Source organism: Aulonocara stuartgranti (assembly GCF_965226115.1).
Source record: "Aulonocara stuartgranti genome assembly, chromosome: 6".
Classification (NCBI taxonomy): Eukaryota; Metazoa; Chordata; class Actinopteri; order Cichliformes; family Cichlidae; genus Aulonocara; species Aulonocara stuartgranti.
Window position 1 is genome coordinate 11,657,317 of NC_138944.1, and position 16,677 is coordinate 11,673,993.

Genomic DNA, 16,677 nt, shown 5'->3' on the forward strand with positions numbered 1-16,677 from the left:
ACAGTTTATCCCAGGTCACAGCCCCAGGGCAGTCAACGGCCTGCTGAGTCCACCGCTGGAGGAACCAGTGCGGGCCAGTCAGAGTTCTCTATGTGACACGGGAACTGGCACCAGTCTCGGCATGGCTGGGGGCACGGGGGCAGCAGGTACAGGCATGGATCACTCTGCCTTGATACAGTTGCGTGCCAAGAACTACAGACAGAAGAGCGACGCCCATTTCGTGGATGTTATAGGGGAGGACAGGTGAGCAAAGTGGTTAAAGGTGGAATTTATGATCTGATAAGGGTGACTAATTATGCACCCTTATCACTTTGGCATTGAATATGATGCCATGTTTTCATAATTTTCTAAAGGTTTATTAAAAATAAACCTTTGTACTGAGGGCTCGCCTCGCCAGATCACAGAGATAAACGCATAAACTCCACACACAGAGTTCTCAGGATGCTCTTAAAGATGAAATGCAAACATCGTATGATTACTTGAGGACTCAAGGGTTTAATGCTAATGTCGGAGCAGTTGTTTCAGACTTACAGTTTGTTTGTTTTGTCCTGAATCACCAGATGAGTTGTTACAGTTGTTGCATTTTTTTCACACAATAAAATAATAAGTGAACCATTTGACTTTTTCTGACCTTTTGTCGTATTTTTTTTCCTTACTCTGATCTCCAGTCTAATGAAGGATTACTTTTTCAAACCACCCATCAATAAGATCAGTCTTAACTTTCTAAAGAGCCCTCTGGAAAAAGCCTATCGGAGCAGCTACAAGGAAGAGGTACACACAAGTACACAAACACATTTTTCTACTCAACTGTTTGATGATCCTACCAGCGATTGTGATTTTAACACTCTTCGCTGATTAACTTGAGGCTTAACTAAAAATAGCACTCAGCAGAAGAGAGGGCTTCCTACGTGGATAAGAAAAAAAGAACCACCCAAAAACCTGAACTGTTAAAAAGCAGAAGGCAATAAGGAGACGAATGACAAACAGTAGTGTCCTAATGCATCTTTTGAATCTGAGGCAGAGCGTTTGATTCTCTCTGTGTCACTGCGTGCTTGTCTCTTTGACCGATGGGGTGGAGTTGTTGTAAGTTTTTCCTTGTACCCCTCTTGTTTCCGAAATTTTATACCACATGCTCTCTCACACAGGCACACACACACAGGACCAGTTCCAGTTGGCCTGCATTGACCTCAAAGTCTTGTAGCCACCTGGTGTTAAACCAGTGTTACTACAAAAAAACAAAAACCCCACAACACTAGGATCACTTCACGCAAAATGTCTACAGTATGTGATCATAAGAGTTTGCACATGACTATGACTTTTGGGTTTAGCTGTGAAAATATATTCAGTATGTAAACATTTATATAATATTTATTATTTGCTAAAGCAGCACAAGTTTTAGTTTGTGCATTCGTGTCTAGAAAGAATTGTTAAACGATTGGAAGAATTCAGGGGATTTTTGCATTTGTAAAAAAGCTTCTATTTGTCGCTTTTACTGTCGTTTTGCACCCCCCCTTTAAGGATGAAAATAGGATTTAGTTGGGGGGTTTTAACACCCACTGAAGAAGTGTGATTAATTTAAAAATAATCTGGCAGTTTACAGAAGGCAGTAACATTTTTTTAAGTTAAATCAGATTAGGAAACCACGTAAAAACAACGCAGATCTGGATACGACTGCTAAAAAAAGGTAAAATAAATATTTTGGAGGTTTCATTGTGTCTGTACTTTGTTTTGCATTTAGATTTACACATTTTAGACCTGATTGTAAAACATCCATACATTTATGTGTGCATTGCAAGGTGTGGGTGTAGTTTCTGTAAAAATGAGCAATTGCAATTACTCTTCCCATTTAGGTCAGAAACATGGTTCCGGTGCAGACGTTTGCAAGCACTACCTTCAGCTCCTTATTGGATGTCCTCCTCAGCTGTTTTGTCTTCCTGGCCCTCACCCTGGCCTGCTTTCTTCCACCTCTCATGAGCTCATCCACTCTGGCTACCGCTGCCCTGGCCTTGGCTCCCCTGGCTGGTCTGTTTGAGCTGGCCTCCTTGGTGCTCTCCATACGGTGAGGATGTTTAGGCAGCTGATGCAGATGGAGAGTGTTTGTGGGTGTTAGTGAGTGTGCACACATGTTGTATATCAAAAATGTTTTGACCGATATGCCAATAAAAACATTTGTATAACATATTTTATAACGTAACACATTCATTGTCTCAACATTTGACCTTTTTACAAAACAATGACAAGGCCTCAGTGTTTTCCCCAGATTATATTTTTCCTGGCGGGATAGCGAAATCGCTCAAGTGTTATTTATACCGTTGCTCTCGGTGCGGTTCCAGCTGGGCGTAAGAATACGCAATTGTTTGTTTTCAAGTCGAGTGCTGTCACAGTCGAATAAAAATCTGTATCTCTTGGGCTTCAGTGCCACGGAACTGAAACTACTGATAGACCAACATGCAGGACTGTGACTTTCCACTGAGAATAGCATGAATTGTTTTACACTGTTTTATGTTTTATTTGGCTTCCACACCACGGATAAATTTCCCCAGTCAATTACTGGCTTAGAAACCGGCACAATGACAAACTCATACCAGGCTAAAAGAGAAAAAAACAACAACTTATCCTTGGATTTTCCAATACTCTGAGTAGTGCTCGGGATGTGTTTTCTTGTGGTACTTACTTTAATGACTGTGCATGGAGAGTATTTAAAGATTAATTAATTTTCACTTATTGTCTTGCCTAAATGGGCAATAAATCTTCATCTTCTTGCTGTGACTTGGACAGTGTTATTGTTTTAATAATGTATCATAATTAAGGGTAATGAGAATCTGCTGCAGTTTTTTCCCAGACTGAGCAAGGATTGAGGAAGTTAGAGGAGAAGAGGCGGCGTGTTTTTCTCTACTTTATTTTCTGTCTAACTTTGATATTTTTCAGTTATGGGTTAAAGTTTTTGTTCATTCTGATTTTCATTAAGACAATAAATGATTCCCCCTTCTCTTCTCCACTCCTCTCGTGCAGCATGGCCTTCTACTTGGAGGAGGTGATGAGCTGTACTCACTCCCTCCTCCTGGTAGTTTCTGGCTGGGTCTCTCGTCACGTGATCGGCGCCGTGTTGGTCTCTCTCCCTGCCATCTCTGTCTTGTCCCACCTCACTTCAGGCGTCCAGCCGGAACCTCAGGTAAACACTAAAATTAAACTCTTGAACAAAACTTCTTAAACATCCCAAATATCTTTTGGTTCACAGCCTCAAAATATTTCACACATTTCTCATCTGAAAGTATCTCAAGGAGAAGTTTAAAGTAAAAATGTAACCCTACTAAACTTGCACCGTCATAGTTGCTGCTTCTTGGTATCATTCAGAGAGATTGCAGTTGACGCTGCTGCCAGGACTACTACTAAAGATGCCATGCTGGGACTAATAGTACTTGTATTGCTGCTGATTTAACTGCAACTACTGTGCCTCTGTTGTCCCTGCTTTTGGAAGTATCCTTTGTAGCTGTAATGGTTTACTCTGACTGTTATCTCTAAGCTGATTTGAAACTCATCATGGTCTAAAACAGCTCATTAGCTGGTGTTAACCCGTTATAGGACCACTAGAATGAACACGCATGGATTTTGGCACCAGAAATGTCGACTTTTCTTCTTTGAGTCCTGCATGTGTGAAGATTGAGTTGCGCTTGTTTTGCGGTGTTTTAAGTCAAGTGCATTTCCAGCTCTGTATACGTACGAGTCTCGTATTTCATGTTGGAGCCAACGGCTGCTTGCAAGATGTGCATTGGTTTCATATCTTGTTTTTCCAACACCTGATGTCTTTATCCATTTCTCTCCCACCCTGCTCACTCTCTCGCCTCAGCTCTCGCCATCGCTTCAGGGCTCGCAGATCAAAGCGACAGTCTCAGGGAGAGTTGCTAATTAGACATGCAGTTTTCTGGACTTTAATGCCTTTGAAGATGTTAAGGCCCAATAACAGTGCTGAGTGAGGGTTGTGGGGTGTTAGGGTGGGGTGGAAGGGCATGACAGGGAGAGGGGAGGACATGTGTAGTGATGAGCTGGGAAAAGATCTTATCTTGTCAATGTAATCGTTAACAGCAGAGGTGTGGACTCGAGTCACATGACTTGGACTCGAGTCAGACTCGAGTCATTAATTTTATGACTTTAGACTTGACTTGAAAAAATGTTCTAAGACTTGTGGCTTGACTTGGACTTTTACACCAATGACCTGGGACTTGAATTGGACTTGAACCGGTTTACTTGAAAAGACTTGATATTTTACCCCAAATATAAAATTTAACATGCATATTATATAGAGATTGAAAATGTGACGTCATTCACGGGTAGAACCGCAAAGGATTCTGGGAACTCGTGGCAAGCGGTACTAGCTCACGCAGGCTTTCAATTAAAATCAGTTATACAGCGATAAAAAGAAACACAAAAATGTCAAGAAGCTGTTGTATTATTAACTGCAATAGCCGGTCGCATGACAGCCACGGGAAGCCGACGGGTAAAGAGATCGGTTGTTATCGGATTATGTCGTTGAAGAGAAATTGTTCGAGCCATGTTTCCGAAGTAACAAAGAGCCGACGGATGGCACTTGTGTCAAGCCAGCCTCCAATTCGAGACTTGCAGTCAAGCCAGCCTCCAGTTTGTTTTACGTTCCCTGTGTATTCAAAGTATTACGGGAATGGATGTGGAAACCGGATTTCAAAATAAAAGCCAACTTCGAGTGAATTAACAGATATGTTAAGAACATAATAACATATAATTTAGGCTTTTTTTTTTTACAAACTCTAATGTTAGATCTATATGACACAGCCTTGTACCCTAATTGTGCCCTGTCACTATCAAGGCCATCTTATTTTGGATTTCAAAGTAAAAGCCCTGTGAATCTTCATTTTTGAACTACTCTTTCAATGACTTAATAATGCTCTTAAAAGCAAAAGTCGTATTTCCAAATACTATTTGAACTTTATATCAACACTTTCCAACCACAGTCTTTTTACAGTGATACCATATCAATATCAAGTCAGTCTGATTTTGCCTTTCATAGTAATGGCCCTTTGAAATTGTCCATAATTGACTTAATCTTCTAACGATTCAAAATGCTCTAAAATGGAAATTTCCTGTTTCCACAGGGTAATTCCACTTTAGATCAACAGTATACAGCCCCACAGTGATACCATATCAATGTCAAGTCATTCTGATTTTGCCTTCCAAAGTAAAAGCCTTTTCAAATTGTCCACAATTGACCTAACTTTCAGTGATTTCAAAATGCTCTAAAATGGAAATTTCCTGTTTCCACAGGGTAATTCCACTTTAGATCAACAGTATACAGCCCCACAGTGATACCATATCAATATCAAGTCATTCTGATTTTGCCTTCCAAAGTAAAAGCCTTTTCAAATTGTCCACAATTGACCTAACTTTCAGTGATTTCAAAATGCTCTAAAATGGAAATTTCCTGTTTCCACAGGATAATTCCACTCCAGATCAACAGTATACAACCTCACGATGTTACCATATCAATATCAAAACATTCTGATATTGCTTTAAAAAATAAAAGCATTTTCAAACTGCCCATATCTGAGTTGCTCCTGGAACAATTTCAAAATGCTCTAAAATGGCACATTCCTGTTTCCACAGGGTAATTCCACTTTAGATCAACAGTATCCAACCCGACAGTAAAACCATGTAAATTTCATGTTGGTCTGATTTCGCCTTTCAAATTAATGGCCCGTCGAATTTGTCCATATGTGATATACTCTTTCAATTATTTCAGAATGTTTTAAAAATGAAAATTGCTGTTTCAACACATATTGGGTTTTCATTATGAAAAGCAAAATCAGACTCAATTGATTATGACAGAATTGAATCATAAAGATGATGTAAAAGGAAGCTGAAATTGCCACTAGGTTGTAATTGATAGTACGTTTATATTTTAAGTCTGTGGAAAGATGTCATTCTAAATAAAGAAATTACAAAACAGCTTGCAAACCAACCATGACATCTTTCCACAGACTTAAAATATAAACGTACTATCAATTACAACCTAGTGGCAATTTCAGCTTCCTTTTACATCATCTTTATGATTCAATTCTGTCATAATCAATTGAGTCTGATTTTGCTTTTCATAATGAAAACCCAATATGTGTTGAAACAGCAATTTTCATTTTTAAAACATTCTGAAATAATTGAAAGAGTATATCACATATAGACAAATTCGACGGGCCATTAATTTGAAAGGCGAAATCAGACCAACATGAAATTTACATGGTTTTACTGTCGGGTTGGATACTGTTGATCTAAAGTGGAATTATCCTGTGGAAACAGCATCTTTCAATTTAAGAGCATTTTGAAATCGTTAAACGAGTAGGTCGTCTACGGGCAATTTGAAAATACTTTTATTTTGGAAGGCAAAATCAGAGTGACTTGATCTTAACATCGTATCTCTGTGGGGTTGTATACTGTTGATTTAAAGTGAAATTATTCTGTGGAAACAGAAAATTTCCTTTTTAGAGCATTCCGAAATCACTGAATGTTAGGTAAGTTATTGGCATTTTCAACAGGCCATTATTTTGGAAGGCAAAATCAGAATGACTTGAAATTGAAGTAGTACCATGGTGTGGATGTACACTTTTGATCTAACATGGATTCATCCTGTGGAAAGAGCAAGTTTCATTTTTAGAGCGTTCTGAATTCTTTAAAAGAGTAGGTCGTATATCGGCAATTTGAAAAGTCTTTTATTTTGGAAGGCAACATCAGACTGATTTGATATTGATATGGTATCACTGTGGGGTTGGATACTATTGATCTAAAGTGGAATTATGCTGTGGAAACAGCAATTTTCCATCTTAGAGCATTTTGAATTCGCTCCAAGAGTAAGTGATATATGGGCAAATTGAAAAAGCTTTTATTTTGAAAAGCAAAATCAGACTGACTTGAAATTGACATGGTAACATCGTGAGGTTGTATACTGTTGATCTAAAGTGGAATTACCCTGTGGAAACTGAAATCTTCCTTTTTAGAGCATTCTGAAATCACTGAAAGTTAGGTAAATTATGGGCATTTTCAACAGGCCATTATTTTGGAAGGCATAATCAGAATTACTTGAAATTGATATGGTAACATCGTGAGGTTGTATACTGTTGACCTAAAGTGAAATTATCCTGTGGAAACAGCAAAATTCTTTTTAAGAACATTTTGAAATCGTTAAAAAAGTAGGTCGTATATATGCTCAATTTGAAAGGGCATTTATTTTGGAAGGCATAATCAGAATGACTTGATATTGATATGGTATCACTGTGGGGCTGTATACTGTTGATCTAAGGTGGAATTACCCTGTGGAAACAGGAAATTTCCATTTTAGAACATTTTGAAATCACTGAAAGTTAGGTCAATTATGGACAATTTAAAAAGGCTTTTATTTTGGAAGGCATAATCAGAATGACTTGATATTGATATGGTATCACTGTGGGGCTGTATACTGTTGATCTAAGGTGGAATTACCCTGTGGAAACAGGAATTTTCCATTTTAGAACATTTTGAAATTGTTCCAGGATCAAGTCAGATATGGGCAGTTTGAAAATGCTTTTATTTTTGAAAGCAAAATCAGAATGACTTGATATTGATATGGTAACATCGTGAGGTTGTATACTGTTGAACTAAAGTGAAATTATCCTGTGGAAACAGCAAAATTCTGTTTAAGAACATTTTGAAATCGTCAAAAAAGTAGGCCGTATATGCTCAATTTGAAAGGGCATTTATTTTGGAAGGCATAATCAGAATGACTTGATATTGATATGGTATCACTGTGGGGCTGTATACTGTTGATCTAAAGTGGAATTACCCTGTGGAAACAGGAAATTTCCATTTTAGAGCATTTTGAAATCACTGAAAGTTAGGTCAATTGTGGACAATTTGAAAAGGCTTTTACTTTGGAAGGCAAAATCAGAATGACTTGACATTGATATGGTATCACTGTGGGGCTGTATACTGTTGATCTAAAGTGGAATTACCCTGTGGAAACAGGAAATTTCCATTTTAGAGCATTTTGAAATCACTGAAAGTTAGGTCAATTATGGACAATTTAAAAAGGCTTTTATTTTGGAAGGCATAATCAGAATGACTTGATATTGATATGGTATCACTGTGGGGCTGTATACTGTTGATCTAAGGTGGAATTACCCTGTGGAAACAAGAATTTTTCATTTTAGAGCATTTTGAATCGTTAGAAGATTAAGTCAATTATGGACAATTTCAAAGGGCCATTACTATGAAAATCAAAATCAGACTGACTTGATATTGATATGGTATCACTGTAAAAAGACTGTGGTTGGAAAGTGTTGATATAAAGTTCAAATAGTATTTGGAAATACGACTTTTGCTTTTAAGAGCATTATTAAGTCATTGAAAGAGTAGTTCAAAAATGAAGATTCACAGGGCTTTTACTTTGAAATCCAAAATAAGATGGCCTTGATAGTGACAGGGCACAATTAGGGTACAAGGCTGTGTCATATAGATCTAACATTAGAGTTTGTAAAAAAAAAAAAAAAGCCTAAATTATATGTTATTATGTTCTTAACATATCTGTTAATTCACTCGAAGTTGGCTTTTATTTTGAAATCCGGTTTCCACATCCATTCCCGTAATACTTTGAATACACAGGGAACGTAAAACAAACTGGAGGCTGGCTTGACTGCAAGTCTCGAATTGGAGGCTGGCTTGACACCAGTCGGATGGCCTGGATTGCAGCCATTCAAAGACCAAATATAACGTCCCAGAACACTCCAGCTCACAGGTTAGTCTGCTCCAAGCATTTACACGAAGGTCAGTGTTTTTTAGTAGTTAATACGTCATTTTCATAACATAATTAGTGATATAGGTTACAAGCAAGTCTGGCGCTGAACAGAAATTGTCACGCTATGCTCCTTTATTTATTGTGCATAAATAGTGAATTGTCCTGACACAATATTGCGTTTCGCTTCTGTTATTATGGTACATTGACAAAAACATATACTTTTATTCACAGGATAAAACAGGTTTTTTGTATCACTAATTGCCCAGTACGATTACAGCATACAATATTATTGTCACTGCTACATTTCTGTGATGGGTACCAGAAATTATTTCCACTGCTAATTAATTACCGTTGAGCTCAAAGGTCCTATTAATAAACGGTTAAGGAATGTGTATTTATGAAGACGATTTGTGAGACTGGTAAACTTATGATACGTTCCAGCGAAGGGGACTCTTAATGCCTCAGCTTACCAACACATTTTGGACTGTGCTTAGGTTTTCTCTTCCAGCATGACTCTGCTTTAGTGTAGATGGCCCAACACTTGCTCACGTGGTGGATTTCAATTTGAGATTGAATACACTACAGTTTGTTCAGTGCTAAATCTTCAACATTGGTGAAAAACTCATTTTGACAGCATTGTTTTGAAATCCATCCAGTTATTTTCATGCTATATATAGAAGTAATCCCTTCAAGCCAAAGTGCAGGTTTCAGACTGCACTAAACACTGTTGTAGACAGTTTTTACCCCTCAATCTTAAAAGGTTCATGGGGTATTGTTACTGTTGATACCCAAGTTTGTGAATATGACAACTCAAGGTTGAGGTGATGTAGGATTTTTAAATTCATCCCTTGGGTGGACCTACTAAAAATCTCAAACAAGTTTGAATCTCAAGGACCCTGACCTAGAGTTCAAGACCAGAGTCAACTTTTCTCAAAATCGCCTGGGATTTTCAAATTAAGGTGCATCTACCAGGAAGCTTTTTTAAATTTTATTTTAAAATTTTTCCTGCTCTTGGCTCTATAAGAAGTCAGTGACAGAGGATATTCCTAATAATGCCACCTTAGGCTGGGAATGCAGCAGCACCACAGCTCCACCCGCCTGCTGTTCTAATCGTTTGCAAGGACCAGCCAATGAGAACAAAGCTAGTTTAAAGGAAGAGGTGCTAAAAAAACCTTGCTTCACAATGTGCATGAAGTGAGGTGTCGCACCACAGCCCAGGTTAAGATGAATAAGGATCATTTTGAAATCAGAATCATGCAAAGATACTATAGTAAGGTCCAAGAACAAAGTACGGAGAAAATTGGAAATGAGCAAAATAGAATCCCTTTGATTGTCGTAAAGGTCTATTTGTGACAATAAACAAATAAAATGATTCATTAATTTAAAAAAAATGTTCCATGAAATTATAGAGCTAGTCCTGAAAACTGAAAGTGTGTGTGCACTTATTCCCTGAATTGCTCTTGACATTTTAGGATATAATATTGCAGTTTTGCTGACACAATCCAGGGAAATACCAAGGAAATGGCAACAAGAACTGTAGAGAAAAACGTTTGCCGTGGGGGAAATGGGAAGCTAATTAATTCAATTTTATTTATGTAGCAATAATTCACAAGGGTAATCATCTTAAGGCACTTTCTGGTTGCAGTTATCTGAACTGAACTGTAGTACTTTGATCCAAAAACCTTCAAGCTTTTATCATATTTTATTCAATAAGCCTATGGATTGTCTTTGGGCTACAACATGCTGGCTTTGGCTCTGGTGGTGAAAGATGTAGTATGATGCACTTGTGTTACACAACATAACCACTAAGTGCTTAAACAGAAAACCTGGATTTTACAGCTGAGGAGTAACCAGTATTACATCATTACATCACTACGTGCTTAGTAGGTGTTTTTATAGCACACGCTTCAGTTGAATGTGCAAGAATTCTTTGTTGCTGTTGTATTTGCTAAGACATTCGAATAACTAGCTTTTGTTTTTCCTCAGGTGACCGCGTTCCTGTGCTGTGCCACCATCCTGGCCATCATCCAGTTTTGTAACTTCTGTCAGCTGAGTTTCTGGATGCGCTCAATCCTAGCCACTGCTACAGGGGTTGCTTTGCTGCTGCTGCTGTTGTGCAGTCCTCTGGCTGGGGAAAGGTGAGACGCTAACTGCACATACACACAAACACTAAGTGCAGGGTACTCTGTGGGATGCTATCATGAATCCCTATAAAAGACTTAAGTAGTCAAGGTTAGAGTAGGGTAGAGCAGTGATTTCTAGCCAGCCCTTATTGTAAAACAAATTTGCACCTTTTGTGTTTAGTCTGTAGATCTCTGCATATATTCACTACATATAATCCTCAGTGTAAGTGGAGGTATTCCACATTTTCTCTCCAGAAACAGCAGTTCAGATCGGTGAGAGTCAGCGGGAGAATAATCAATGTGTTTTGATAGAAAAGGGAGAAGTCTTCTGTTAGAAACCGATGGAGACTTTTGCGGAGGGGAGAGCGGAGAGCTCGGGTGAAGTGTAGGAGTCATCCAGAGATTATTATGGAAAAAATATTTATCACGATATGAATTATTTTATATCACGATGACGATATATATCACGATATACCACCTGACCCGTGGTCATCTGGAAAGTACGCAGTCTGTAAACAGCGAGCGCAGAGGGTGCAGTCTTTGTTAATGACATGGATGGTTACGCTCATGTAGGGCTGCGTATCTCTGCTCGTCCATAGGTCAGTCGTCAAGGCATAATGCACGACACTGCAAACATCCGTCTCTACTTTGGCCCGGCATGCGTCATATAAGCGAGGCAACTCGACTTATAAGGACTTTGATGAGGTCACGAAAGCTGTCCTTCTCAACTACATAAACAGGGGCCATGCCTTTACAAATGTAACACGAGACGGCTCCTGTGATTTGTTTATGGCGCTGGGACGTTTTCTTATAAGGGCCTTGTGTGAAAGACTGCTGTATCTTTGGCTAGCTATAGTTTTTCTTTTCCCAACTTGCTCCTGTCGTTCCACAACTTGGTTTAGCTCGGATTTTCTGGATTCTTGAGCATTCTTTTTCGTGGACCTTCTGTAGGTGATAGGAGAGATTTGTTGTGTTGCCATCGGGTGCAGGAATAGTTTTATAGTATAGCTTGCAAATGGGCGTCTTCTGCTCCGTGTTGGTGCTGTTGAACCCAAAATGTAACCAAATCACAGATGTACCCCCTCTTTTCGGTAAAAGTGCTTCCTCTTGGGCTGCCTGTGTAGCTGTCTCTGCCTGTTGCATGTCCGGGCATGAAACTGCAACCTGTCGCACGTCCATCGTTTTGAGTTACCGTAAAGCATGTCGCAAATCCGGGTGCACGTAAAGCAGCACCATGTCGCAAAACCACAAGACGGAGTTTCTTTGCGAAAAATATCATTTTTTCATACTTTATTTTCTCTTGCATAAAGTTAAGAGTATGTATAGTGAGAAGACAACACTAATATATTTGCCACAGGCTTTTTAATGGTATATTTCATGTAATAATTTATAAAATTAGGTTAGAAATGATAGAAATGATAGAAGACAAATGGCACAATAGACACTTTTCTATCATCGACACGATATATATTGTCATATCGCCCAGCACTAATAACAGCTGACCTGCAGGATGTAGAGAAGAGCATAAAAGGTTATTTGCAATCCACCCTTAATGAAGCTACTGCAGCTGTGCCTCATCTGTAAATGCACACATTGCTCTTGCTTTTTTCTGCATGCTTCCAATCCGAGTCGCATTAATAGCTGCACATTTCATTATATTATGTGATTGATCTGATGGAGAGGAGGGAAAAAAGCAAAATACATGAGGGAGTTTGTGACATTGTGGGCATCTGTGTATGCAGAGAGACACCGCAGAGGCTTTTGTGCTCCATTATGAACTGATCTCAGTGTACAGGATTAAAAATCTACGGCGCAAACTGCTCTGCTCGCTGTAAAAACGTAACTTTGCTGCCTTTAAAACATCCATAGCATGCATGCATTTTGTATTTGCAGTGAGATGACTTCTTCTCAGTTTCAATAAAATGCCACTATTACAGAGGACCAGAAAGATGTGGGACTCAGATCTAAACATTCAGGACAAACGCTCAGTAAAGAGCTACAGGAGCGAGCCAAAGTTTTACATGGCGCTTCCATGCCAACCATTCTCTCATGCCAATTATCACTCCGATAATATCTCCCCCTGGCATTCCAAATTAACACTTTGAGCTGCAACTATCACCTCCACACCAGGCACAAAAGAAGGCAGGCTTTTTCCTTTCTTTGTTTTTTTTTTTAGCACTTTATTGCAGTTAATTGCCTCCTTCTGACCTTTTTAAATAGCATTTGTATTGTTAATTTTAAATGCACTCACCTGCAAAATTTGCACTTTGGGAAAAAAAACAAACAAACAAACCATCATGTAACCAATAGAACTACAAAAATTATTGCAATTATTGCTTTTTAGTCTCAAAATTAACACTGAACTTCTTTAGTACATAATAATAATTCCTTTTTTTAATGCTAAAGAAAGAGGTTTGCATTGGTGCACTAGAGTCTGCCCGGTTTGTTTGTGGCTCAGATTTCAATTGGTAGTTTTTAAGCACGCTACCTGTAGCAGATTCTGCAACAGAAATAAGAATATCTACATCATATGCAGGAATTCAAATATCACTCAAGATCCAGTGAAGCAGTTCATCAGGAAAAATGTCTTTCCTCAGAATAATTTATAATTCATTTGTTTTGTGAGCTCAAGTACATTTGCTTTCTTTCTGGAAAGGCTGTGATCAGCTGGCCTGTGATGATGCTATAGAGTTTGGGATTTTTAACCACCCATCTACTATTTTGAAAATAAGTTAGCATATCGCTAGTTCGCCAAATAATGATGGGGTGATGTTACTTTTTGATTTCTTGAGTATCTTCCTGGCATCAGCTAGAAGGAACCCCATACTATAGCAAATGAAACATGATCCTGCTTGATACTGTGGTGCATTAAGCCACCTATCGTATTTAATTACTCTGTAATTGAAGATATCGAAACACCATTTTGGCTTGTTCTGCCCACTTTAACCCCTGATTATATGCTGTCATGCATGCGTATTGTTTGTGTTTGTGTGCATGTGTGTGACTGCTCCTGACTGGTCTTCTGACTGACACCACTCTTGTGTCTTTCAGCTCGAGTAATAACAGCTTACCAGTTCAAGGGTGAGTGTCTCCGTGGAAACAGAGGGGTTTGATTGATGACTGACATTTGAAGGGTTAACAGGAGTGACTGCTTTTTTTTCTCTACTCATAACTACAGCTCTCTCTAGCTTTAACCTATGCTCACACGGTCATGCTTTTTATTCTCCTATCCATCTCTCTCTCTTCCTCTGTTTTCCTCTTTGTGTGCTGCAGTAATAATGCCTGCAAATGCCAATAGTGGTGGAAATGACTCATGCAGCTCATGCTGGCTTAAATCTTGTATGAGGGCTACAACTAAGCCTTAATCAAGGCCGCAGTAGAAAAAAATGAAAGTAGAGAACTGTTTCTTTGTATTCTTTGGTCTTTGTTGGCTCCTTTTCTGGGCATTCACGATACACCTGTTTATATTACAGTTGGATATGTAAACTTCAACATTGCATTTTTTATTTTAGTTTTATCAGGGGAATTACAAAAACAAACTGAAACAGAGAAATTCTCCGTAATTTTTTCTCTCTCCTTCAGTGATGGATAAGTGTGGGCCACAGCCTTTTACTGTGGTTACACTGAATGCCTAAAGTATGCATTTTACTTCTATTATAATCAATGGAAGTGGCTACACCAGACATGAGAGTATGTGGCACGGAGATCATCTTCTTCTTTTTTTTTAAATCTTTGTGTGAGATGCATGCAGTTATTGTATACAGACATGGGTCATAAAGCGTTGGTATGTTTTATGCAAGAAAAACTTCAGCATCCACCTTTGCCAGTAGCCCAGCAGCTGGTGGTTACTTAGCAACTTAACATTAAAAAAGTCTGGGGATGTGGGGATAGAAACACCTCTAGACCGTTGTTAGGTCAGCTATTTTGAAGTTTTATGCAAATTCACTTTAATTTACATTTTCATCAGGACATAAAACTGCATGTATAGAATCACCAGTCAAATCTGAGTTAAAAAGATGAAAAAAATGTTAAAAAACGTATATGACTTTGCCCAAAAATAAGGTTTTAAAAAGCATTTTCCCCAGGATATTATAGTTAATAGTTATGCACTTACTGGCCACTTTATTGGGTATACTTTGATAGTACTAGCTTGGATAAAGGGATGGGCACAGTCAGCAAAAATAATAGGTAGGCTGTGGCATTTAAACAGTGCTAAACTTGTACCGTGTGAAGAAGAGCTCCCCACACCATTACACCAACAATCTGAATGTTGCAGCAGAAATTGAGACTCATAGGAAGGCAAAGCTGAAAACAAAGCACCTCTTGTTTTGCCTGTTACTCACATAGCCCTATGCAAAACAATCTCTGCAGGTGTGGTTACTTAAAACAAATACTGTGCTGCACACCTGCTTTACAAACTGTTCCCATGCGTTATACATTCAATGTATTCACAGAATTTGTGTAAGATATGACACAGATCACACACAATAAATTTTTTCCCTCATTCTTTCGTCTTGATAAAATAACTGAATTTCAATTGTACATCAGAACATCTCGACATCATCAGTTCACATGTTCTGCATTGAGGTGATGATGATAAATAACCCCTCAAATAATATTACATTGAGGATAACTTTTCTTATTCTAGTGCTAATTACAGTTTTTAGCTAAAGTGCATTATCAGATCAAATTTACCAGGCATAACTCCTTGAATTTTCTTATCTGTCACATAAATCCATAAAGTGATTGGATGAAAATCACTTTCAATCAGCCTTCATCTTCTTTAACTCAAGTCTAGTTTCTAAATCTTCCAGAATTAATTAAACTGCAGATAAACAGTGGTTGGGAAGTTATAACTGGCTGCTCTGCAATAAATCAGAATTTTAGTGCAAGTCCAAAATTATACTCTTGCTCTTTGGCAACGTTTGGACTCTTAGATTCTTAAATCAAATTTGATTAAGGCTAAACCAAAATTTCCCAGCATTACTGCACATTATCTGGATTAAGCACATGTAACTTAAAAACTGGGCTAAGAACTGCAAGATATATGTTAAAACTTTATTAAGATGCTATGTCGTAGATTCTCCAAGAAATGGCTGCAGAAATCGCCTTACCATCTTTTGTCTTTCAATTCTCATCTGATCATTTCTCCCATATGTCCCTCATTCTTTTCTGATTCTCCCATCATTTTCTTCCACAGACCAAACACCTCAACATTGATTGACGGCAGTTCAGAAAATGGTCCTAAGATGTTTTCTGACCTTTTGATCTCAGAGGCCATCCTGGCCTTCTTCTTGCTTCTTCTCCTGGTGTGGTTCCTCAACCGCGAGTTTGAGATCAGCTACCGTCTCCATTACCATGGCAACGTCGAGGCTGACAAGCACCGCACCAAGATCCAGATGATGCGAGATCAGGCTGAGTGGTTACTCGGCAACATCATCCCCATCCATGTCGCTGACCAGCTCAAGGTTTTGTTGCCATTTAAATGAACTATTAAACTTGAACTTAATCCTCTAAATACTGATCAATAAATAAACATTTTCTTGTTTTTTATTCTTTGTAATCAACCATTATTAAGCAAATTCTGGCTAAATACAGCAGTAGTAGTTTTATCAGTTAATGAGCAAAAAATGGCAGTTGTGTTCATTTACAATGAAATCTAAATTCACCCTGAATCTCATGTATACACACGTTCAAACTATTGACTACAGTTGAAGATAGTTCTCTCTTGTGAGTTCATTATAACGTGAGCCTCTTCTCTCCATA

General features: G+C 38.4%; 1 protein-coding gene across 2 annotated transcripts in view; it reads left to right on the forward strand.

The window, feature by feature from the left end:
- The window catches only part of LOC309708871 (adenylate cyclase 9), a 48,594-nt gene that overhangs the window by 27,117 nt on the left and 4,800 nt on the right, over positions 1 to 16,677 (forward strand). The window contains exons 4-10 of one of the 2 annotated variants that reach the window (XM_082537193.1): positions 5 to 243; positions 669 to 771; positions 1,851 to 2,059; positions 3,013 to 3,172; positions 10,775 to 10,926; positions 13,963 to 13,992; positions 16,112 to 16,379. In XM_082537193.1, coding sequence (XP_082393319.1) covers positions 5 to 243; positions 669 to 771; positions 1,851 to 2,059; positions 3,013 to 3,172; positions 10,775 to 10,926; positions 13,963 to 13,992; positions 16,112 to 16,379 — 1,161 coding nt within the window. The remainder of the gene's footprint in view (positions 1 to 4; positions 244 to 668; positions 772 to 1,850; positions 2,060 to 3,012; positions 3,173 to 10,774; positions 10,927 to 13,962; positions 13,993 to 16,111; positions 16,380 to 16,677) is intronic. The other variant, XM_082537194.1, reaches the window with a different exon arrangement.